We start from the raw sequence: 25,367 nt of genomic DNA on the forward strand, positions 1-25,367 counted from the left end.
AGTTTGGACACCACTGTGCTAGAGCATACAGAAGGCTTTGATGCAGCCTCAACTGCAAAGAACGGTTGAAGAAATGGTAGTAAGGCCAGCAGAGCAAGAGATCAACCAGGGCCATGTTGGGGAAAAAAAGCTATTTTACTCACATTTCTAAATAGATTTTTGAATAATTATTCAATTTAGCTATATTCTAATGCTAATTGCTGCGAAACTGAAACCGATAGAAATATACTCTTTTTTTCTAATGAAAGTAGAGACTCTAATCTTTCTTTTGGTGGGTTCCATGGTTTTATAGCAATAGAACACAATATTCTGTGAGCCTTGCGAAATCAGTCAAAATCCAGTAAAACAGCCGGGAGTAAGGGCGATTGTTTCTGTGAAAATGGCTGGGAGTGAATGAGTTAACACAAGCCAGTTTCGTAACAGCTTCCATACATACGGGCTTGGATAACAGAAGGCATCAACACCAAATGTATTGCTACCATAGACTATAAAACATCTGTATTATCTTTTAATCTATTTTTTCTATGTCCCCATCTTGTCTTTATACACAGTGACTAGTAAATGTCAGGTGGTAACAATATTAATGGATATGCAAGTGAGTTGGATATATGTGTTGTTGCATAGGCTTACGGGAAAAGTGGCCTCCCCGCAGAAACGCCTTACCTTGGGTGGTGACTGCTGCTGTTGTTGTTGCTGTGCCTGCTTTGTGGATGTAGCCTGCACATGCTGAGGAAGAGGATGGTGGTGGGGGTGTAGTGCCTGTGAAGGCTGGTGCCCTTGCAGGGGCCTGAGGGCACGTGGGATAAATTCTGGAGCCAGAGGGTTGAGAACATAAGTCTTCTTTAGCTCCAGGGCCTCAAGTTGGGCCTTGATTTGTTCAAACGTGATCCCATGGAGGCTTGAATTTTCATGGCAGATGGAAACAAAATGCTCCCAGAATTTTCTGAAAATTAACAACAGGAATAGAGAGCATTTAAGGAAGCATCGTCTTCAGAGCTAGTCAAAACTAAACTCCATCTGTCTGCTGTATAACAATCCCTGTGTCAATCAGTGGGTTTCAGTTTGGTACTGTGAAAGCTTTTTTTCCCCTTCTTCTTTTTACAAACACAATAATATACTACACTACACTTTCAGAAATGGTATGGATGACAGCCTGTATTTACCTGCAACGTCCAACAGAGCACAGTGCAATTGGGTCTCCCACTACCGCAACCAGCGACTGCGCTCTGGTGATGGCTGTGTTGAGCAGTTTGTAGTTGGACAAAAATCCATAGTCCAGATCCTCAGTGGAGTCCTCCACAAGTTGCTCTTTCCTCTTGATGGCCGTTTGCTTGCGCTTGCAGGTATGCCGCGTTCGCACCGTGCTTAGGAACAGCACTCGGAACTGTTTACCTACAAACGTGCCTTGATTGAGTGTCTGAGAGCTCATTCAAAACTGACAGTTCATTTAAAAACAAAACAAGAAAAAACTACTAATTGTCACTTAAATGAATATATATATCACAAACTTATAATCAGAACCCATTAAAATCTGTAATAAAAAAAGACCCTGTGTGTATTTAATAAATGGCTGTGGAGGTTGCTAATAGATCAGAAAAACAAATATCTGCATGTTCAAAGTTTGGCATTAATCAGTGTCGTTTGAGTGCATTTGTGTCTGCCTTTTATGTGCAATTAATGAGGGGCTTAATGACCTGTAGAAAGCATCTGAATAGAAAGCAAGTAGAAGATGCATGACGCTTAATCAGGGGAGAGACCTGTTGAAGCTCTTATACGACTTATAATGCAAATTGATGTGTGAGGTCAATATGCAGTCATTATTACAGTGGGACATACCAGAGTATCATCATTGAAGATATATATTTTTTTCTCTCAAAAATTCTAATCCGGAATACAAAACTTCATGGAGAAATATTAACACGACTTTTGGGATCTATATTGGATTTGCGTGTGACTTCAGTGACCGTTACTGCTTGTGCCAATTATGCAAATCTTGTCAGGGCCTTGTCAGTAATTGACCGCCAAGACTAGTTGCTCCTCAACAGTGAGACATGGCTCTGCAAATAATGCCTCGTGATAGGATCTTAAAAGGGACTGCATATAAAATATGTCTCAAATTTAAGCGGGACTGACATTTTTAAAATGACACTTGGCAAAACAGAGTAAAAACTCTGCACACCAACAAAGTATTTTCTCCCCCCTAAAGATACTTCTCGCTGACATCACTGCTTAGCAACCACTCAGCCTTCTGGAGGACAACCCCCCATAAAGAATATATGGAGAGAGCTTGATTTTCGACAAGCATTTTCGTTAAAAGATGGGAAATATGTCAAGTGTCACAATAAATGTCTCTAGTGGGACACCCGGACACTACCTTACTGCGACTCATTGGAACCAGCCACCTGGAGCCGCTATCTACAGAAAAACGGAGTTGGTTGGAGGGGGCAAGGTGGAAGTGGAAGCCAAGGTATGTTATGAAACAGTACGTCGGTCACTACTTTTATGGTGTAAATTGTCATTCATTAAATCGTTTTCTGTCCAGATAAACTCGTCTTGCTGTATATCGAAGCCTTCAAGCTATGTTAGCTTGCTACTTGCTAACAAAGAGACCGCATGTTTGCAAAACATCCCTCAGCAGAGCTCAAGCCTGAGTAAGAGGAAAATAGTGTGACGCTAAGCGCAGTTTAAATTTAAGTAAAACAATTTGATTATTTTTTAAATGAACACAAGTTGGCCGTTCATTACTTAGTGGAAATGTGCTTTTTTTGTCTTCTGTATTTATAATTGTTCTTTAGCCAAGAAAAAAATATATTTTTCTGGATACTTTAGCATTAAACAGAATTTTCAGTAGTATATTCAAATACCAAAATATTCGATTAGCTGCAGCCCTATTACATACAAAACAATAGTTACCTGGTAAAAGGCTTTTTCTCACCTTGGACATTGAGCACTCTTTCTACGCTGACCTCATGCATTCTCTTCTTTCGAAGCTCGGCCCGAATACGAAAGACCTGATCCGAATATGGTGAAACAACTCCAATGCTTCCCTCATCTAGCTTTCCCCAAGCTACTGGCCACTTCTTGCGCAACTCCTCCACACGCTCCACAATCTCAAATACCTGTAAAACAAAACGTTTTATTAACTGACAAAAATAAATAAATAAATAAAAAGCTTTTCAAAAGCACTTTTTGGAATAGGACTGACCCAAACCTTTTACCGTTAAGAATTTGCCCCCAACAAAGAAACTGCCCATATTTAATACAGCAGTGGATCAACAAACATGCGTAGTACAACAGGCTGAAAAGGGTCAGCGTTTAGTCCACGCTTGACAACCATAACCAAATGAGACAAACTGTCGGTGAATCATCCATCACATTTTACCACATGTCCTCTACCTCTAATTAAGTTTACGGGTTTCAAATGTCATTACAGTTCGGCCATCATCTTTAAAATGTATCATCTTGTGTTTTAAATTACAACAGTGTATCTCTCTTTTTGGGGGGGCTACCATAATAAACTAGCTGAGAGTGCTAGTCATCAATGCAAACTACAACCACTAATAAATGATTAAGCTAGAAATGCATGTGTAATGACATTTTGTCGCTGCCCAATGTACCGTATGTCACACTGAAGTTGATCATAATCAGGAAAAAACAAACGCATTGTTCAGTACCTCAGCATTGTTGTAGTAGGCAGTACTGTTCTTCTCCTGGACATCTTCTCCTCGTGCAGTGAAGAAGGTTAGAGGATAGAAGTCTTTGTGAGATGGCTGCTTTCCACTTGCCATCAGCTTGCCATCATAAAACAACTCTGATGTGTAGCTGTCGTGTGAAGACAATTATAAGAAGGAATAAGACAAAAGGATAAACATTTAACTTGAAATTAAGCAAGTTTGCGGTTTATACATATCACATTAGTCTCTCAGCCAACGAGTCAGGTTGACATTTGTATACATAGTTATAGTTACGCTAAAAGCAATAATACATGATTAGAGTCCAGTTAGACCAAAAACACAAGACTTTGCCTTAGAACTGTATTTGATGTTTTACAGGTCAAACTGTAGCTTTTTGACAGCATCTGAGAAACTCACTGAGCATTGCCCTAATCATGGGACAAAGCGTTCCGAACACCCAAGTCAGTCCGCATTTTTCTCTCTTCTCTATTTAGCATTTCATCTCTCCACCACCATCACAAGGCCAGTGCACTGATGGCTCACACCTACTTGATGATAGCTTCATGGGAGCGGTAGTTCTCACACAGAAGGATGCGGCATGGAAATTCTGAAGGGTAGTGCTCATACAGTCTGTCCAACAAGGAAACATGCAGGTTTCGCTCCCGGGCAAACTCGCTGTATACAAATGGACTGAGCTGTAAATCGAAAAGGAAAGATAATTAGAAGGAATTCCTTGGTCAGTTTTAATTATCTACACAATATTACCTTGTTGTGACAAATAGTTGTATTATCAGGGTTCCTAAGGCCTGACTGGCATATCATGCTAAAACATAATAGCACAGCTATGCCACTCCCCACTAAGGTATTTTGATTTAATCAATGAAGCAATATAGCGTGAGGACATTTCAGTATGGAAACAAAATTCATATGTCATACAAATGTACATAGCAGACATTATTATCCTGCTGCAGCCATTTTATTTTGGCACTTACCTGCATATGGTCTCCAGCCAACACAATGCGGGTGGTGATGCTAGCAAGGGCAAAAGGCATGATCGTCTCACACTCCATGGCCTGGGCAGCTTCATCCAACAAGATATGAGTGAACAGGCCTGAACGAGACGGACAAACAGCATATTTGATAAATGGTGAGTGATATGACTAAGTTGATAAATAAAAAAATTGGGGATACATAAACACTATCTTGTGTTGTGCCCAATATGACCAGCTGGGTATCAATCTTAAGCTTTCACACTTGGCAACAGTTAAAAGCCCAAGATACAAACAAAACAAGGATTAAAGCAGCAGCTTGATAAAAAAAAAAATTCTTTAGAATGAGTTTTCAAATTATTGCCAATTAGATTTTTGTCAAATGCTATTGTAGAAATTGTACAAGGCTTAAGTGGTTCACAATTTGGGTAAGAATGTGGTAGTGTGTTACGAAAACAAAATGTTCTGATGAAAGAAAAAAAAAAGGTTACTGTCTCCACCAAATCCAGAAAACTTGGTAGGACAATAGTATAGCAACAAAAATATTTTAGTTTAAAAAAAATAATAAAAAAATGCCGGTAGCATCACCATAAAGGAAATTGCTCTATCGAGGACACAGTTGAGTCCTTCAAGAGCTCGTCTGAAATCAAAGCTCACATTTAGATCTGTAACTGCTATTTGTCATTATTTGTGTCATAGTGGAGATTCGACTGGACAACAGGAGCCACGATGAGAATGAAAGTGACAATGATCAGCACTTTGGGAAATGTATCATTATGAGTAATAAATGGCAAGTCGTTCACTTTAAACACTCAAGCACTTGCATGTTTTCATAGGGTTACCTTCAATTTCCTTCCTTTTTATTCAGTATATGTGAATAGCTGTAAAATCCGACCTTAAAACTAACAGATTGTGGGTCGTTTTGTTCAGTATGTCTAACCTCATTTAACAAATTGCTTAATTTTTTTAAAAGCCTTACTTAAAATAGTCAGAATTTAAGTATTTATATTTCATCATTTTAAAAATCAGCATTGCATTCTTTATCCGTGTGCTAAATCCCAATTTTGAGGCCATAAATTAACATGATCAGTAACATAAAACAGCTTAAACATTTTTCCGGGGCAGCCAAGCTTAGAGCTTTGAGGATTTATGAAAGCAACTTGGTAGATGTTTTAGCAGCCATTGCCTCCGTTCCCAACTGTTTACATCACCATCAAACACTCGGCGAGCCCTAGAGATGTAACGTGGGGAGTAGGCTAATGATGTAAAGTACATTTAAACAGGCAGATGGCATTCCCATGCTACAAAGCCCCCTCCACTAACATTAAGTGGCAATCATTTACCTTTTTTTTTTTACGCTATTTAGATGAGTTTCATCACTGATTGCATATTAGGCCTGTGTCAGGTCAGGAGTCAAGACAATACCAGAGAGACTCTTGGCACGCTCAATGAGCAATATATGAGGGCTAAACCGTGCTTTATTTCACTTCCTTAAGTTACGTATGCGTTTGTGCCAGGCCTTTCTGAAAAATGGATTTTGATAAAATACATGAGATGGAATGTGTCTCACCAGGCTCCAAGTCTAGCTGGCAGAGGTACTGTGAAGTGCTGAGGGTGACCACAATCACGCGATGCCTGAGGATGTCATCCCTTGTAGGCATTTTAAAATTGACCTGTGTGTTGGCGATGAGACAGTACTGCTGGACCACTGGATGAACTGTCTTCACCCAGCGGTTCCGAAAGTATACCCTAGAGAAAGACAACATAAGAATGAATGAATCAAACTGAAATTTGATTATATATTTGAACATAAATTAAGTATTACAGTTAAGAGTTCTTGTGACCAAAATTCCCAGGACCTTTGTTTCCTTTCATTTTAAATTACATAAACCACATATACACAGATATGCCACATTTTAAACAGAAAGTTAGTACTTTTATTTTTAAGGTCAATTTAACTGTCACCATAAAGAGTGAGTGACATGTTATCTGCAATAGGCCTATAGTGGCGGAAGTGAGCCTTGAGCGATACACTTATCTCTGAAGAAGGAATGTCAATTTAGTATCTATCTGTGCAGATTGGGCAAGTGTATCCAAGTCGGCACTTAATTTTTTTTTTACAGACCGATTTGAGTAGGCACAACCAAGTACCAATTCATGTAAAATGAAACACACAAACACATAAAAGTTGTGACTTTGCGCGAGTGGAAGAGTGGGCAATTTTCCATGGCACATTTCAATACAGCAGTGCACACACAAGAGCACAAGGACACCACTCTGTAACCGCTTGTTCAATCCCATTTAAAACAATCTAGTATGGATAAAAAAAAGAAGCTCAAAAGTGTGGCGTCTTTTCTCGAAATGTGATGCAGATTACGCCTGTTGCAACATCTGTGACAAAGTACAAGCCCAGCGGGGTTCATTGGCAACTTTGTCTATCCCAGCTAAGTGCCTATTGTTTAAACTCGCGTTAGCTTGGCTTCTCAACTTGCATTAGTTACCATTGCCTGAGAAAGTGGACCTTAGTTAGTTAGTGTTCATGAAAGATAACTGCACAAGGAACAAAGATAAACAACAATATAGATTGTCTTTCTTCCTCCTCGTGTTACTGTTTTTTCGTTCCTTGTGCAGTTCATTGCAAAGACGTTTGCTTGTTTTAAACTTATAATGCTGTTGTCTTGTTATATTTGTCAGTTATATACTGAAAAAATAAATGTCAAACTGAAAATTGGGAGCATTTTTAGTGTTTCTTTACTTTTCACGGAGGATTCGTTCCACGCCCGCTCGCAATAGGTCATTTAAAAAAGTCCCGCCACCTTCTATCGTCAGGTTTCTATCCAATTGTTTTGAATTTTTTAAGCAAATTTACTGGAAATGTGCAAAACGGACATGCGACTTATGCCTGTTTCCATCTGTTCTTCTTTTGCGAATATTGATAGGGGACTCCGTCGCTGTAGGTGGCGGTATACACCATAGAGATAATTCTTGATAAACTGTAGTGTTTCTTTGCGGTTTTCCATCTAAAATTGCATTAATATTTGCTTCAGATTCAAATATGCAGAATACATGGAGAAGACACAAAAGCATGTGCAAAGCTATATGAAGCCTGCACATTTGACTTCAGCCATCATGTCTTTAGAGTACATATCCAAACCTGAGAGGTCTGGCATGTGGGTTGCCTGCTTCAACATAAGGATGAAGGTAGTCCTTAATGTAAAGGTCAGCTGCACTGTTGGAGTGGGTGCAGATTAGAACCCTGTAGAGACAAAAGACAAGCCAGAGAGAAATCATACACTGCACTTGCTGCAAATATTGTGTCCCACTTATTTCCTGGGTGAATCATCTGTTGAAAACAAATAAACATCACAACTCTTCCCGCCCGGAAAAATATTAAGTTCAACTATCAAAGTTCATAGAGGTTATTATTTACACACGGGTGTTTTAGAGTTACCTTCTGAGCCAATTTGAATAGTTGCAAACACAAACGGCTTTGTGTTTGTCTTAACCATTTTGTTAACAAGCTCCCAGGGCAATATTGGATTTATTTTATTTCTAACCAAAATGCAAAATGTTCTCATTCCAAAAATAAAAGCATTCAATAACAATATAGCATATATCCACCTGCATAAAAATAGGTACATTGGCAACAAGATTGTTAAATCATTAAGTAACAGTAACAACATGACATGCTACTGACTGGAGTACATAAGAGGTCATACACACTATTCTAAGAGTAACGTGAGTGTATGTCACTAAACTTGAATAGTCACCTCTGCTTGTCTTGGCTTTTAAAACATCTATAATTCATCCTGGACATTAAATATTACATGCATTCAGAGTGAAAGGAAAACATAAATATTAAATTTGCTACTAGTTTTTCCTAAATATCTTTTTTTCCCCCACCTTCATGTTACATATAGGCAACCTTGTGGCATTTAAGAAACAAAACGTTCAACGAAGTATTTTATTTGTTTCATTTTGTGACAAATTAATCAGAAATGCTGCATGGGGAAAATTGGTGGTTTGGGACTTTAACGATGGTGACAAACTTGCTGGCTAAAACGTGATACAAATAAGCCATGATGAACAAACATACCTGCTAGTTTCTTGGCGGAGGATGTGTTTGACGGCCTGTGCCAGAGTGAACGTCTTGCCAGTGCCATAGGGTCCAATGATGAGGACTGGGGGCAGCGGGATAGAAAGAGGGGTGGTGATGGCAAGAATGGCCTCTTTCTGCTTGGCATTCAGACGTGGATCCAGCTGTTCATCCCACTGCCTAATGGTTTAAGAAAGATGGGCCCAGTAATTATTTGATAAAGGTTTTATTGAAGAGACATTTCTAGGCCTTTAGAAAATATTGCCTATTAACGTTTTATTAAAGATGAAGCAGAAGCATAGTAAACAGCAGTGGTATACTACTCTATCTTCCTTGACACCAGTCATTAAGACTTTACTCTATTCCCCTGTGCAACATCAGACTGGCCGCTAAAGCTGAAAAGACAGATCTGACTGACAGATCAGCAACAGTTGTGTATGACAAAATTACAGTTACAAGAATTGTACCAGGTTGGTGGACTTGCAACATTGAAGTGTGTGTACAGTGTGAATTACCTGTTGGGGCTCCAGGGGATGGTTGGGACAAGGCTGACATCAGGGAAAAGAATGCTATTGTCTTTGCTATCTTTGATGCGATCCAGGGCATAATGCATCTCACACAGTGGAAGCCGGTTCAGCTGGAACTGGAGCTCCACCTGACGTACAAGCAACATAACTGTTTGACTAAACATACAATTTAACTCAACAGCTTTACCACATAAGCGTCAAAACGATCTAATAAATTCGGGCTCTGTAAGAAGAAAACGGGGGAAATTAAAAAAGAAAAAAAGGACACAATGAACACAAGATCAGGTGAGGTGGTCCTGTACAATTAATCAAATTTTAATAATGATCACAATTTTGGATTATTTAAATGTAAAATGCATGCTCTGCTGCATATCTAATCAAGCACTTTCTTGACCACTAGTCAGCTAACAACCAGAGGGCAAACACATATGGTTAAAGCTTCATTAAGCTGCTTAAATAAGCAAACGTAGTCTGCAGCAGGATCCTAAAGTCACTCTGTGGACTGATGACAGCGAGTTATGTCGAGAGAAGAAAGTACAGCAAATATTGGAGAGAAGGAGCATCGTGGTGAGGAGCTAGTGTCTCGAAAGGACTCAACATCAAGTGTCAGAAAAGTAAAGTTTGACCAATAATGGCATATTTATTCAGTTAGTGTTTAGTTTTTTTAATCAAAATTTGAAAAAGGAATTATTTTTCAAGTTTCATTTTGCATTAAAAAACACTTTAGAGCAGTGGAAAAAATGTAACGGGTTATGGTTTTCCCTAAATGAATAATCATGATTACAATATTGATCAAAACAACCGTGATTACCATTTTGGCCATAATCGTAAGCACATTTCAGAACAAAGCATGTTCATGTCTGAACCAAAGAACCAATCTCCTTCTTGGGCGGTGTGACGGCTGGACATTTCCCATATTTTTTTTTCAACTTGTGTATATACTTGAACAGATGAACATGGAATCTGGAAATTGCACTCAAGGATGAACCAGCCTCGATTATTGTTATTTTTTCGATCGTGTTCAGTCCTACTTTTTACATACACTGTAAAGCACAAACCTGGAGTTTTCTGTCAGGCAATAGTCCGAGTTCAATACAGCAGTCTTTGCAGATCCTGAGGAAGATGTATTCCTTGGTCTTCTCTTCAATCACAGCTTCGTAGACACGCTCTTTGACCCCTGGAGGAGGCTGGCTGCTGAAGCCCTCCAAGCCCAAAGGCAGGAAGAGAACTGAATTTACCTTCGTCATTACTAGTCGTCCTGCCAGTGTGTCCTGAGGGATGATAGAAACACTGCTGGATTGAACCGGCTAACAGAGAATGCAACAGCAGGGCCTGTAGCAGTACTACAATGGAAATTACGTTCACTCAATACCTCAGACAGTGTTTTCGTGAGTTTAAAACGTGCAAAGAGTTGTCCATTCTGGGCATACTTGGCTCCAACCGAAATGCCAGTCAGCATGAAGCTGGATACCAGCTGGAGGTTTACTTTGATGTTAAACCTTGGGAAACAAAAAAATAAATATTAAGCGTACTAACTAATATATTTTAAAAAAAAAACAGTGGGCCCTAGAAGTGGAACAAGGCAGGAGGCTGGTGGTCAATCCGAAATGTGTTGGGATTACAAAAACTTTTTCCCCTCTTAAGTAACAGAACTACAATAAATCCTTCCCAGGGGCTTAAACTTGCAAAGTCGTGAAGTCTCATCTTTCTCTCATCCAGTTTATTCAGAATGTCCCTAATATTTTAGGTTGTCCAAAGTTGCTGCAGTACATAGATGATGTGCACTTGAACTTCAGAGTAGAATTGGGCGGTATTCAAATTTTGACACTGTTTTACCGTCTCCACATTTCACCGGGGTATACGGTAATACCGTTGCTAATTAATTTTTTAAATTTTTTTTTTTAAGACTTATCTTGCACTGACAACAGCCAGTCTTTTCTAGAAGTTAATGGTCACAAATCTAGGTCTAGGTCAGATGGCCTAATAGTACGGGTAGTTAGTAAACGAATTGTGGACTCTGCGACAAACTCATCTCTTTGCAGCAGTGAGAGGGGGATATTGTTTCTCAGATGAGTTCGGAGATATGAAGTATATTCCATCTCACACCGTTAAAGTCCTCATGCAGATTTTGCATACAGGCCTCATCGACATTTGCTGCCAAATCGTAGCATTTGCATTTTTTCTTTTCTTTTTAGGAGACCGCTTAACCTAGCTGTGCCAACTGGTCATTTTGTCTCCCTCCGTCTGACCGGTCATGTGACTGTCACATGACTAACAGTTTACTACTCATTTTAAACTGTTATAGTAATATTAATTGTTATAGTATTACTAATTAGAAAACACAAATGTTGTGTTATCAAAAAATTATGCTTAATATCACAATAGGTCGTCATACGCTGTAGTGTTTTTATTTTATTTTTTATGACGGTATTGAAAGTGACACCTTTGCCATTTTTGGACACCTCAGGATACCGTATTACCGCTCAAACCTACTTTAGAGTTCTAACACATCACTGTTTTGTTGTTTCCACTATCATAATTGTGTGCATGATGTTACCAAGCGACACATCAGGTAAACTACTTTTTTCTTTTCTTTTTTTTTAACAACTTGAAATTTTAGACTATTACATCCATACAATCCTATTTCTGCACTTGTGTTCCAATTTTAGTAGGCATTGGAGTAGTAAAGATTTATTTAAGACATTTTAATGAAAATTAAGGCATTGTTTTTTAGATTCATACAATTCAATGCCTTTTAAGACTTCAATGATCCACAGGAAGCCTGTAAAATGAGTATTACTCTGCAATTGGCAGATTCCTTGGAACCTTGCTTTAAAAAAGTAATCTCCCGCTGAAAATGCTCAAGAGATGCATTTGCACTAGAAATGCAGCAGATAATTTTTGCGATTTTGCCCGTGATCAAGAATCAGTTGATTCAAGCGATTGGGTAACGGAGGAAACAATAAATCAGGTAAGTTCATTAAAATAAACCCTCCTGTGATATATCACCTCAGGAATATTATTAGACCCCATTGGAAGTCAAGTTTTGTGCAAGAAAAATATCAAATTCCCATTGAAGATTAAGTCTGACATCTTGTGGTAGGTTGAAAGCACAACATCAGACATCAAATTTAAGAAAAAATAAATAAAAAAATCACTGTAGTTTAATAGCTATATTCAATAATGGCAAATACAGATCTAGTTTTGCTATTCTCCCAACTAGTACCAGCATATTTGCAAGATACTTTGGACTCTATGTTAAAATTCCTCATCAAGTTGTGCTTACACAAGGTATGTGTATTCAGATATATGGTGAAATATCTACAAAAAAGCTTGCAGAGCAAGGCCTACTTTTGTATTCAATGTCTTTCAAACACAGCTGCAATGTCAGGCAGACAAAAATCTCTGCTTTTTTCACCGTTGTAGATTGTGCTTCTTTTTTTCTTTTCTTTTTATATATCCACCTCCCTAATTACAGGAAAGCCTTTATACAATACAAGAAAGATTACTCACTTGCTAACTTCTTTAAATTGTGCAATCTCCTCTATGTAGAGAAGGTCATGCAACCGGGCCTGGTAATTTTCTCTGGTCAGAGTCTTGTCCAGAACTGACTGAGTAAAAAGCTGGTCCGCCGACAGTGGGATTTGATAGCGGGAAAGAAGACTGTGCTCCAAATCACACATGGTCTCATTAGGTGTGAATCCAACTAACGTCTTACAGGAAGAGTCCCAACGTTTTGCAGTCATCAAGAGCTGCTGTCTGGCTGCCATCAGATGTTCTATATCTAGAAAACAAAAGTAGAAAAACAGTGATTTCAATTAAAATTATTGTAGTTTCTTTTTTCCATTTCCTGTATACAAAGCTTATTTTTTGGAATACCTTCAATAGAGGCAGCATCCACCATTATTCGCTGCATCAGCACTGGTTCTGAACCAAAGTCAAAAACTATGGTCTGTCTGAAGGTGCCAAAAATCTCTGTGGTGAAGTCCACTGTGACCTTGTAGACACAGTGGTCTATGCCATTGTCTGCCGCAACTGTAAATAGAGCAACAATGACAAGGAGCTCAAATAACTCACTTGAAAAATCATTCTGTGTGCATTTGGATTTGGAAATCCTTTTTAAAGCAGCTGAGGCTGCCTCCAACAACTGGAAGATAAGAGGCACATTACGTTTACCTTCATCTGTCAAACATAGGTAAGCTAGCTGTGCGAACTATGAAGCTAAACTAGCATGGTTAATTTGACAATTTAGCTAACTGGTCAAATATTAACTAAACCTGTTGTCAGTTATGCATTCAATTGAGTAGACAAAGTGATACATTAGACAATTAAGATTGTAATCCCCCCCCCCCCCCGAAAAAAAGATTGCCATTTAAGCATAAAAATGTATAACCTAATTGCTGGTGAAACCAGAACAGTCAAAGAAAGAAAAGTCTTCACAATCTGCAATTGTGTTAATTGAAATTTCATGTATCAAAGTCCTAGTGATATCAGTACCCGGTATCAGCATAGCTAGCAACTCAAGAATTAATACTCGTACCGTTCTGGAGAAAAGTGGCATCTCACAAATTATAATTAAAAAATTAACAAAACATAAAAGTAAAGACCGAAAGCATTCTGTAGTCACGTTTATACAAAATATGACCAAACTACAGTGAAACTTGGCTGGCTTGTACACACTCTGTGGTGTCTTTTTTACTAGGTTTGGCTACAGTCCTTGACGATAAACCGTTTCCTTCTCTGTTGACCAGACTTACAAACATCTGGTGAGTCATTTGAATATATTATGATCAAAACTTTGTACAAGGAAGGTAATGAGCACTGACCTATACTCTGACTATTGGGCATCATACACCAAATACCTGCTGTGTCTTTATGTGGAGTCCACTCTTGAGAGCCGGAAGACACAGTTTGTCGCTGCTCCCCAGCAGAGACACATGTGATGGAAAAGTGTGGTCTGTGGGCATCGTAGAGCAGGGCTATGCGATATAGCTTTCTAGGAGGCTGCTCAAAGAGACACAGATGACAGAAAAGACAAACATTTTGGTTTGGAACACAAAATACATTGCATTTTTTACGCTTTTCTTGTAAATACTGTGCGGGTTCGTAATGACAAAATTCAGATTCATGCATGGGGTGCATATCAATAAAGGTGTTTTGCAAGTGTAAAAAATTACATATGGAGTTGATTAATAAATGATTAGAAATTTGATGGAATGGACTGTAAATTTTAAATAGCTTGATGGAATTTTGTCACCCCAGAATGTGCAGCCAACAGAAGTGAGGTTGTATTTGTAGGGATAGGGACAGAGACCTTCCACAAACGGCACACAAAAAAAGGGATTGACGGCCCACATTTAGATCCCAAAATAGTAACATCTAATACCAATCTAGTATTATTCCAAAGTCAATTTACAGCACCGTATTTACAATGTGCAACCTGAAGTGCACGTGTACATGTACTAGCTACGAAGATGCTCTGCAATATCCATCAAAAATGCAGACTATGTCAGACTGTATATCGTCCCAAACATACAAAGCTTGTCGAGATGTATCGCTTCAACATAGACACAAATTACTGTACTAGTTCCCTACAGTGTTTCCCACAGATTTGAAATCTACTTGGGTGGGCAGGGGACGGGGTCTCAGTCCTGTTACACCTCTAGCCTCACGATCTCCTCTAGCCTCACGATCCACAAAGTGACGGCGAACTAACATTACATGCGTTATATCTGGCCACGAAACGTAATTTTCTTGAAAATTTCTTGGGTGGTGGCCAGTTTACTTGGGTGGCTCACACAAGTATTAACATGGTATGGGAAACACTGCCCTATTTAGACAGTGCTTTGACATCGTGTGGCATCTTAGAAAGCACACAAAAACACAACTAGGTGAGTTTTTCAGCGAATAGATGGGAGATATTTTTCACCATGAAAAAACAAGTAGGAGAATCCGTGAATAAGTGAAATGCAAGTGTGCAAGGGATTACTGTAGTTCTTCCAATCAAAAGAACCACCGGTAAATGACACTACATCCATGAAGACACAATGACAACTGATCTAGGCAAGATTACACTCAGTACAAACTGTATCAAAACATTATTTTCATGGGATTAAAGATAATTTAAAAAATCATTTGAACATTTAAAATGTAAACTTTCTCCATATTTGATCAAGGAAAAGTTGTCAAATGCTCATCACTGATTGTTGCCAACAATCATTCTTCAACCCTACCTTGCACAGCAGTGTGAAGGTCCAAGAGTGGAAAGATTTTTTGGTGGTGACGGTAAGAGAGAGGCTTGTGCTGGTTTCAACGCTGACTCCTTCTAAAATGTCACTAAGCTGAAAAGAGAGGGAAAAAAGGTGATATACTGAGAGTATTTTGAAAACCCTAACATTGACATTGAAGCTCAGATGACTGGTGAAAATAAAACTATGAATCTGAATATTATTCTTGTTCAGTGTTTGCCTGTTGTTGAAAGGGGACTAATGTAAAGTCACTCCAGTTTTTGGTGGCAAATGTTACAATAATTATATATAAGAAAGGAAGGTTTATTCTTTATTTTTTTTATTCATTTACGTATCAACCACTAGAATGTGGCTCTTTTTATAAACCCGATATGGGTTTCCTGATCTGTCCTGCACACTTCAATGTTACAACTGTTTTTATATCGTCTTTTTGTCTATGTGCGAATAAACGAAACGAAGCAAAACGAAGCCTAGTTATTAGATTAGGTATTGTTTAGATGTACCATTGATTGTAATTAGGTAAAATAGCAAAGTGATTTCACCCCCATCATTCCTCTTGATATATGCCAGCTTTTATAGATTGATAGAAAGTCCACATTGTTTACACATTTGCAATTTTTAATGTTTAATGCATTGATTGACTTCTTTCTGTGTGAGGATGAAATGTCCGAATGCATTTGAATGCATTGCACGTCTCACATGAGACGCCAATGTTTACATTCCATTAGCGACTAACTGCTAACGCCGGAGACTTGCGAGACTTATCATAAAATTAAGGCGTAATTAAATAGCGGTATCTTGGTGCGCTTAATTAGCGATTGAATATGATTTTTGGATGGCGTTGTGTTTATCTTGGTCGCCGAGAGTTGCTCCACCACACAGGGGTAAAAAAGAAACAACCACGAAATGGGGTATATGCCACGGAGGAGGCGGCACTTCCAACTTCCTGGTTTTCACACATCAGCTTTGTTTCCGTTTCCTGTTTGCGACGTGTGGGCCGCATCTCAGTTCTTGTGCTTCCGCCTTTGTGCCCCTCGGTTGCGTGTTCCCGTCGACGGGTGCGAGTATGTAGTGTGTCTGTCTCAGTTGTCCGAGAGTTGAGACGGCTAATCGGCGGCAAGATTTAGGAATGGCGGGGCGGCGCCGTTAAATTGATAGAACGGAATCGCTGCCTCTAGATGCAAATTCCATAAAAGCTGGAATTCTGAACTTTTGTGCCATATACATCTTTTGACATCTGAAACCCAAATGTCTTCATCATACAACAAATACAAAGGAATTCAACCTTCTGTTCCAATACTTTTGGAGGGGGGTGTAGTGTATAAAGTATAGTATCTTGTGTTTCCTATTGAGTGAGTCACATACCACTTTCTCTGGGGAGAGAGAGTTCATCCACTTCTCTATTAGTGTCTCCATGTAGTTTTCGGTGAAGTGTTTGCTGTCCTGCTGTTGCTTGAGACGAATGAGGCGTGATGCGTAGCGTTTCTGCCATTCCATCAACTCCTCCTGCGAGTGGGCTGACGTACACTGGGCCCCGTACCGACACAGACCCTGCTCTAAGTACCTAAAGGAGAGGTAAAGAGTGTGGTTGGGTTCTAGTTCAATAAATAAGATTTATTTTTTCCCCCAATTACGAAAATCAGCTTTGCCTATGGCCTCATCAAGGTGAAACTCTATAGTTAAATGCTATATGAAGTATAAAATCAAGATCTGCCTTTCATGACAATTTTTAAAAAAAATTTTTTTTAATTATTATTTTTTCCTATTATGGTACAACATGACATTTATATGCTACAAGGGAAAGGCCAATTATAGACATCCTAATTCCAGCGACATACTGTACGTGATAATCACATAGTTTGTGATTTTGTCAATTATTATTGTTTGTTTTTTATTCATAGGCAAGCACTGGATGAAACATAGACCTGATATTTTGATCCAAAATCACAATCGATTCATAACTTGAAGCCCTTATTGTTTTTTAACCTTTTACAGAGGGTGTACTCCTCACTGCTGGTGACTCCTCGAGGAGGGGGCCTGAATTGCCAGCCATCTTGGACCTCTGTCATTGCACACAAAGTCAAAATGGTTAACGAGGCTGAACCAAACCCTTTTTTTTTTTCACACCACAAAGTTGGGCTTCAGCAAGCTTTTATCTGTTTGGAATTAACATTATAAATAGTATCTGCTGCATCTACTGCTACTACTACCATGTACAGTATATAAATGTGCATTATGGAGTGGGACTGAACGATTAATTACATTTGCAATAAAATCACGATTGACAAAGCAGAAAATAATTCACAGTGTGTGACTATTGGTGAGTTGTCCGTCTCATGAGAGCTTTTTCACCTCACAAGGTAAAAAAAATAATTTCCATGTGTGTGTTCTGTATTCGGTGTTGTTCAGGCTGCCGTCCTATGATGGCACGCAAGGCAGTGTGGTTGTGTCTATGCTGATAGATGTGCCATGTGTGAGTGAGCAACCAAAACTATCGGTTGTGTGCCGCCCATGTAATATAAAAGGGTTTACATCGATTTACATGTCTGTCTGCGCACACACCAACCAGGACAATAGTGTACTTGCTACTGAGCGGTGACCATGTTGAAGGAGGGATAAAACTATTTATCAATTTAAAGCAATGTATTATACACAGAGCTGATGTTGGTTACACACCATAAGAAACAGCAAAACATAGATCCATCTGCTTGTCCTTGCCAAGGCCGTTTGTAGACCGAAAATAGAATATAACCACAGGTAATTTTTCTACAAAAACTTGGTGCGTCACCCGAATTGTTCATGCACCAGGTCATTCATAATCTGAGATTCCACTGTACTTGTTTTGTTTAAAAATGAAACACACAAATTAACTTTTGCCTACCCTCCTCCTGGTCATCAGTGTATTCTGGTGCCATCTCACTCTTCTTTATCGCCTGACAAGACAAAAACATGGGGTGAAGGTGAGGTGAACACACAGACAATTATTGTGTCATGGCTATTAATACAGTTCAACCAAACAAGCAATCTGGCCAACGGAATTATGAGCATTAGATCAAAAACAGCAAACTACACAAACTAGACTAGTGGGATTAAATAGTTATAATTATACTATTATGACTCCAGCCTGAAACATTCACCAATTAAAACCTGGCAAAAAGGCATGAACAAAAAAGGACCGTAAGCATGGCAATGCAGTGTATAATGAATTGATACTAACCTCTATTTCTGAAAACAGAATTTTTAATCTGGATATGTCTTTCGCAACGATGCCATTCTGTAAAAGAAGATAAAGAAAATTAATTGCATTACAATGATTATTTGCAATATGACATTTTGAAAGATATATTTTGTTTTGAAAACAAGAAGTGAAAAAGACACGCAGATACAGAGGATTTTCACTAACTAGAAGCAATTGTATTGCGGTCCTGACCAAATGACCATTCATCTATCTACAATGCACTAGGGTTGTGCGGTAAAATGGTAATACGGTATCCCAGAGTGTCCAAAAATGGCAACGGTGTCACTGTCAATACTGTCATTTGGAAAGAAAAAAAACCCCTGCAGCCTGCAGTGTATAATGACCCATTATGATATTAAACAAAATTCTTTGATAACACGACATTTGTAATTGTTTCCAAATTACCATAACAGTTTAAAATGAATAGTAAGATGTTAGTCATGTGACAGTCACGAGAAAAAATGGCCAGTCAGCACAGCTCTGTTAAGCGGTCCCTTAAGAAGAAAAAAAATGCAACTGCTACAATTTGGCAGCAAATGTCGATGTGGCCTGTATGCAAAATCTGCATGAGGACTGTAACTGTGCGAGATGGAATATACTTCGTATCTCCGGACTCATCTGAGGAACAATATCCCCCGCTCACTGCTGCAAAGAGATGAGTTTGTCGCCGCGCCACAAAGCGCTTTTATTCATACAAAAAAATCAGTAAGTGATTTTGTTTTCGTCCATGGACACACAACCCGAGACCGCGGCACGCAGGTGAGTGCATCTGCGTGTGCTCTTGTTTGTGTGTCGCATTATGTCGAATGTGCGCCCACAGCGGGGTCCCTTAAAAGAGTCCAGTAAACCGAGAAACAGTTTGTAAGTGTGGAGGACCGTAGAAGTCCGCAGGGAACAATGTATTCTACGTAATGCTATCTGAGCTTGGCTACGCGGCGTAAAAGGAGCACATGCACGTCAGCTACACACTTCGGCTCAAGATGTGCTGTCATGAAGTGACAGACATTCAGATGCGCTTCGTCACACAAAAAGAGTATTACAAATGCAACCGGAGCACACAGTGAACAGATCTGTGACCATTAACTTCTAGACAGATTGGCTGTTGTCAGTGCTAGATAAGTCTAAAAGTGTCTAAAATTAGCGACGGTATTACCGTATACCCCGGTGAAATGTGGAGACGGTAAAACGGTGTCAAAATGTAAATACCGCCCAACCCTACAATGCACATTTATTCATCTATTCCATTTGTATAAATACATACATTGGTAGTTGGTAATATACTCTTATTCTGGTCTAAGTTTGCTCGGCACATTCAATGTATAGTAAATAGTGTTCATCCAACATACCATTGGCTCGCCAAACAAAGCTTTCGAAAGGATGCTGGCCACATCCTGCAGGCTGCCATCCAACTGCATGGAGTTCAAGCTGGCCTGGAGTAAACCGTCTCCCCCCGACCTATCTTCTGCCAGGACTAGTTCGGAGAAAAAGCAAGAGCATAGGGCCTCAGTCACTAATAAAAGAATGTAATATTCATACAGTCAGTATACATGGAAAATCACAGCCTTATTCATGACGTGCCAATTTTCTTTGCACCAACATGTCAAGATTTCCCAAAAAATGACATCTGTCAAAATGCAAAGCTAACCAGACTTCAATGACAGAATGGCCACTTCAACCTGTAAAAATCACCAAGAATTTTGAAAATCAGATGAAGGCTTCTGAATTCAATTGTCAAGTTATTTCTTACGATGGTCATTTAAAGAGACCTAACTAGCCTAAATTATAACTGAAACAGTTGATGTTTTTTTTTTATAAGTTCCCCCTTACCAGAAGGGAACTATTTTTACAACACATCAGGTGGCTAGTTGTTGGGGGCTACCTGGGGCTCGTACGCACCATGTTGAGGCACCAAATTAGCGTTGGTCCACTACCACTCACACTTTGGTCAAAACTAGAACACTAAAGTATCATTGACATTTTACTAACATTTTGAAGCAAAACAAACTCATGCCTTAAAGAAGGTTTTTTTGCAACAAAGCGGACACTAATGAATTGATAACCAATTTATTCATTCATATATCGTACTAATATTGGTCTGAAAAAAAGTGATATTGAACATCCCTACTTTATTGTGATATATAATTAAAATGATCATCTCTGATTCATTATAGCCTTATATTAAATGCAAACATGCAATGCTTCCCTAACAAAATTCTTACCATGTTGGCAGTCTTGATCTGCTTCATCGTATTTTTTCTGTTTGTAAAGAAAGAAGAAATTGAAAAACAGCCACAACAAATATACTTTAAACATGCTACAGGGATCGGGATCATCAGAGGTTCAGAGAATCACTATTTTGGCCTCACAGTGGACTCACAAGTGTTACACTTCTAAGGAGCCATAATGCAACCACCACAAAGTTCCCAATCTTCTAAACACTTAACTTTGGAAATATAATTAGAAAAATAAAAGCATAAATAAAGAATCCAGCAGGCGTGGGTGGGCCGGGGGATGGAGTAGGGGTAATAATCTCTGACAAAATCTATTATATAGCAAGGTACAACAATCCAAGACAAATCCCGTAATATAGGAATTTTTGACCCAAATACAAATCTGCGATATAGTGAATATATAGTAAACCGGGAAGCAGCAAGGGACCACTGTATTGTCATATGAACTTCTCTTGTTAGTTATCAGGGAAACAGTGGGTTATAAACATGCATAATTATTTTTTAAACCAGTCTATCCATTTTCAATAACACTTGTCTACAGGCTTGCAGGTGATCTGGAGCCCGAATCCCATCTGATTTTGGCTGAGAGGTGGCATATACCCAACTCAGCAGGTAATCACAAGACATATGAACAAACCACACCCTTAACCTACCATATATGTTTTTTTCTCCCAAAAATAAAAGGCATTGTTTTGTCACAACAAAAAAATTCAAACCAAAATTGAGGCGAGGGATTATTAAATATACAGCTGGGCTCATACTGTAAGTTAACATACCCTGGCAGAATGATCAAAAGTTTACATACCCCAGTTACAGTAATGCGCATGTTTTCTTTAATGTGGGAGGAAGCTGGAGTACCCAGAGAAAACACACGCAAGCACAGGGAGAACATGCAAACTCCACACAGGGAGCCCGAAGCAGATTCAAAGCCAGAAACTCTCAAATGTGTGGCAGACATGACAACCACTACAGCACTGTGCTATCTCTTGTTAAGTGATAAATAAAATGATAAAACTAGATATACTGTAGAGCATTCATTCAGGGACTATTTCAATTTCAACAGGGTATGACAAGACATGGGAACAGCACTGGACTCACCAACTGAAGAAAGGCAGCGATGCGATAAAGCAAGGCCCGACTGCGGAGGCATCCGGAAGGCGGATTTGGCGAGAGGGGGGCACCTGTGGGATGTACCACAGGACCAAGGACCGCCAAGGTGTCCGTGCTGTGACTGACTACCGCCTCATACTCCTGCCTGATTAACGATCTGCTGGCTTCTTCACATGATTTCTCCGCTCTCCTGTCCGCCATGACTCAGGGACAAAACTTCTAGGAGAAACAAAAAAAACATTCACATCAGCTGTGGCACACACATGTACAGATATATAGTGGCATCATGTAACGATTCGGGTAACTTCACACTTTAATCACATTTGAACCGGTCAGGGACCGTTTTCCTGGTATTGATACTCTCTGTACTGTATACTGTACCAATGTTCGGTACTTTTGTTTGTGCTAATAAATAAATGTTCGTTATGTAATTATAAAATCTAAAGATTTTTTTTTTTATAATTTCAATTTAACATTAATTTTGAATTATAAAAACCTTGACAAATAAAACATCATTAGTTTAAAACAAGTAGAGTGAAGTAAAAACTAATGTATTTACAAATGAAGTATAAATAATACAAATAAAGTACTACAAAATACAAAGCAAAGTTATTTGCAATGAACTGCGCGATGAATTACTGTAAAGTTAAACAGTACCAAAGACAATAATCATATTAGTGTTTATTCATCTTCATATTTAGAAGAACACTAACTTCCAATGAAAGACGCATTGATTCAACACCAGTTATGACTGGATTTTTTTGCAAAAAAACAGCAGATGAAAGAGGATGTAAAAGAGAATCAAGACAAGCAATCACTGCTTGCTCTATTTTAGCTACACGCTTTCACTACTTAGTTCAAGTTGTACCCAACTCCCCCCACCCCCCCATGGTAGTGTTGCATGTTTGTGACGTCATAATGCGTGCGACTTTGTGTTCACAGAAGATGCATCATGGCAACTTGGCAGTCGCGAGTGTGGGCTTTTTTTACGGTGTCTCCCCGAAATGTTACCCTTGCAGTTTTATTTCGTTTTTTGTTGCATTTTTAAAACATGACCGTTTTGATTTGGCAAACTCAAAATGAGTTACTTACAGGTTGTCTTTGAAGCAGAGATATCAAGAAAATTCTGCTTTACACAATATTTCAATGTATTTGTAAGTCCTTGGATTGGCTGGCAACCAGTTCAGGGTGTACCCCGCCTATTGCCCGTAGCCAGCTAGGATAGGCTCCAGCGCCCCCCCGCAAATCATGTGAGGACTAAGCGGTTAAGAAATGTAAATGTTGACTTATACATGTGACTCGAAAGTATATTTGTATTCAAGTTAATTTTGCAAACAATTATCAGCCTATTGGTTATCAACATTGGCACTAGGGGTACAACAGTTTCAGATTTTGGTGTATGATTATAATTTGAGAATTTTACGGTTATTCTTAGACAAAAAAATAATCACATCAGCATTCTTCGAAAATGTTTATTTTTGCCTTTTAAAACAAATACAGCACACAAATAGGTAAAAAAAAAAAGAAAAGAAAAAAAGAGCGAAATATTATAGTTTCAGAACTTGAAAAGCTCAAATTGGCTTTAACTTTAGGTTCATTTTAACAAAGTGAAAATAAATAACTAAATAATAAAATATAACAAATGGACGGTCTGTACCATTTTTTTCTTTCATCTTAAAAAAACCCATCTTTTTCTTTAATCTTTCAATTTCTTTCCATTTAAATCATACTTACAGGTGAAATGTTCGTCCACAGCCTTTTGTGCAATTTACCGTTACACATTGCAACTAAATGTGTATGCCGAGATACGTTTCTGGGGAGTCCCAAGATGGCGGCCCCGTGGCTTTAAAAGTCTCGGCCTATGGCCTATCCTGTAAAGCTGAGCCCTGTGTTGTTGTGCGCCCTCTAAATGGGCCGTGTGAAAACAGAAGCGCTATGAAATATGCCACATGGCGCCTTATGCGCCGCATGTGTTTTTAAAATGACACTGTTGTGAGCGGAAATAACTGGTGTTGTTTAACGGCTGCGGTTATTTAATCCGGACATTTAAAAACCACGGTTAATTGTAAAACCGGTTAATAGCTGCACCCTTCATCGGCACTTTCTGAATTATTGGTTGATCGGTATCGGTTAAAAATAGCATTGTTGTGCATCCCTAGTTTTTCAGAATGACGACAATGGAGCACATCAACAGAGCTTCATCACAGCAAGCATGATGCCACTTGGCAAAACAAAACAAAACGATAACTATAATAATAAGAAACAAAAGATAATAAATAATGTAATTATCCCTAATAAAATAATAAGCAATTCATAATCAATAAAAGATAACTCTAAAACAGCGGTGTCCAAACTCGCTTCTCGAGGGCTCCGGAGTCCTGCAGGATTTGGATGTTTCACTGCTCCAATACACCAGAAGCTCATCAGCGAGCTCTGCATAAGCCTGATAACGATCCTGTTCATTGGAAACAGGTGCAGGACTCCGGCCCTCGAGGACCGAGTTTAGACACCACTGCTATAAAACATTGCATATTAAAAGTGTTGATTTCATCACATTTATAATGAAATTTGTAGGGCCATTTGTATTTTTACTTGTGTCCAGACTATATGGAGACCCTGGCCTGTAGAATAAACAATAAAATTAACTTTTAAAATGAATTAAAGACGGGGGAAAAACAACAACAACAAAAAAAAACAAAGAAAATATCTAGTGGCCATAAAAAGTCCCTTTCAAGATGTGTGGTTGTTGTACAAGCTCTCAAACTCAAAACAAGTGCTAAGAATTAAATGAAATACTGCAATGCTTCAAATATCTCCCATTAAACCAGTTTTCACACAAACTGTGGTGTCTCAGTCTGAACACTGGGTGGCACACTGGGTCACACCTACATAATGACGTACAGTGTTCCCTCGCTATAACACGCTTCACTTTTCACAGCCTCACTGTATCGCAAACAACTTTGCATGCATTTTTTACAGTAATGTACCCATTTTCTAAAATTGATAGATGTTTAAACAAGAGGAAAATGTGAAAACATGTAAATGCCTTGATTAGAAAAGTGTATAAACTGTATGGTGAGGAGTTTTAAGGCCTTAAAAATTTTATAATAAATGTAAAACATAAAGCTAACTACTTTGCGGATTTCATTTATTGCGGGTATTTTTTTTAACCTAACCCCGGCGGAAAACGAGGGAACACTGTACTTCATTCAATTAAGATAGCAGAAGAAGAAAGGCACAAAGGTTGAATGAAT

At 38.8% G+C, this 25,367-nt stretch overlaps 1 protein-coding gene across 1 annotated transcript in view; it reads right to left on the reverse strand.

The window, feature by feature from the left end:
* Window positions 1-25,367, reverse strand: part of helz (helicase with zinc finger) — a 38,437-nt gene that overhangs the window by 10,266 nt on the left and 2,804 nt on the right. The window contains exons 2-24 of the mRNA XM_077570642.1: window positions 22,102-22,332; window positions 20,992-21,028; window positions 20,119-20,243; window positions 18,752-18,808; window positions 18,416-18,467; window positions 17,521-17,596; window positions 16,900-17,098; window positions 15,520-15,627; window positions 14,149-14,290; window positions 13,166-13,321; window positions 12,800-13,070; window positions 10,659-10,785; window positions 10,345-10,557; window positions 9,275-9,414; window positions 8,760-8,939; window positions 7,818-7,919; window positions 6,234-6,412; window positions 4,667-4,785; window positions 4,224-4,369; window positions 3,675-3,822; window positions 2,936-3,119; window positions 1,164-1,392; window positions 664-943 (exon numbers count right to left, since the gene is read on the reverse strand). Coding sequence (XP_077426768.1) covers window positions 664-943; window positions 1,164-1,392; window positions 2,936-3,119; window positions 3,675-3,822; window positions 4,224-4,369; window positions 4,667-4,785; window positions 6,234-6,412; window positions 7,818-7,919; window positions 8,760-8,939; window positions 9,275-9,414; window positions 10,345-10,557; window positions 10,659-10,785; window positions 12,800-13,070; window positions 13,166-13,321; window positions 14,149-14,290; window positions 15,520-15,627; window positions 16,900-17,098; window positions 17,521-17,596; window positions 18,416-18,467; window positions 18,752-18,808; window positions 20,119-20,243; window positions 20,992-21,028; window positions 22,102-22,314 — 3,483 coding nt within the window. The 5' untranslated portion in view covers window positions 22,315-22,332. The remainder of the gene's footprint in view (window positions 1-663; window positions 944-1,163; window positions 1,393-2,935; window positions 3,120-3,674; window positions 3,823-4,223; window positions 4,370-4,666; window positions 4,786-6,233; window positions 6,413-7,817; window positions 7,920-8,759; window positions 8,940-9,274; window positions 9,415-10,344; window positions 10,558-10,658; window positions 10,786-12,799; window positions 13,071-13,165; window positions 13,322-14,148; window positions 14,291-15,519; window positions 15,628-16,899; window positions 17,099-17,520; window positions 17,597-18,415; window positions 18,468-18,751; window positions 18,809-20,118; window positions 20,244-20,991; window positions 21,029-22,101; window positions 22,333-25,367) is intronic.

This window comes from Vanacampus margaritifer, chromosome 7 (assembly GCF_051991255.1).
Source record: "Vanacampus margaritifer isolate UIUO_Vmar chromosome 7, RoL_Vmar_1.0, whole genome shotgun sequence".
NCBI classification, from domain to species: Eukaryota; Metazoa; Chordata; class Actinopteri; order Syngnathiformes; family Syngnathidae; genus Vanacampus; species Vanacampus margaritifer.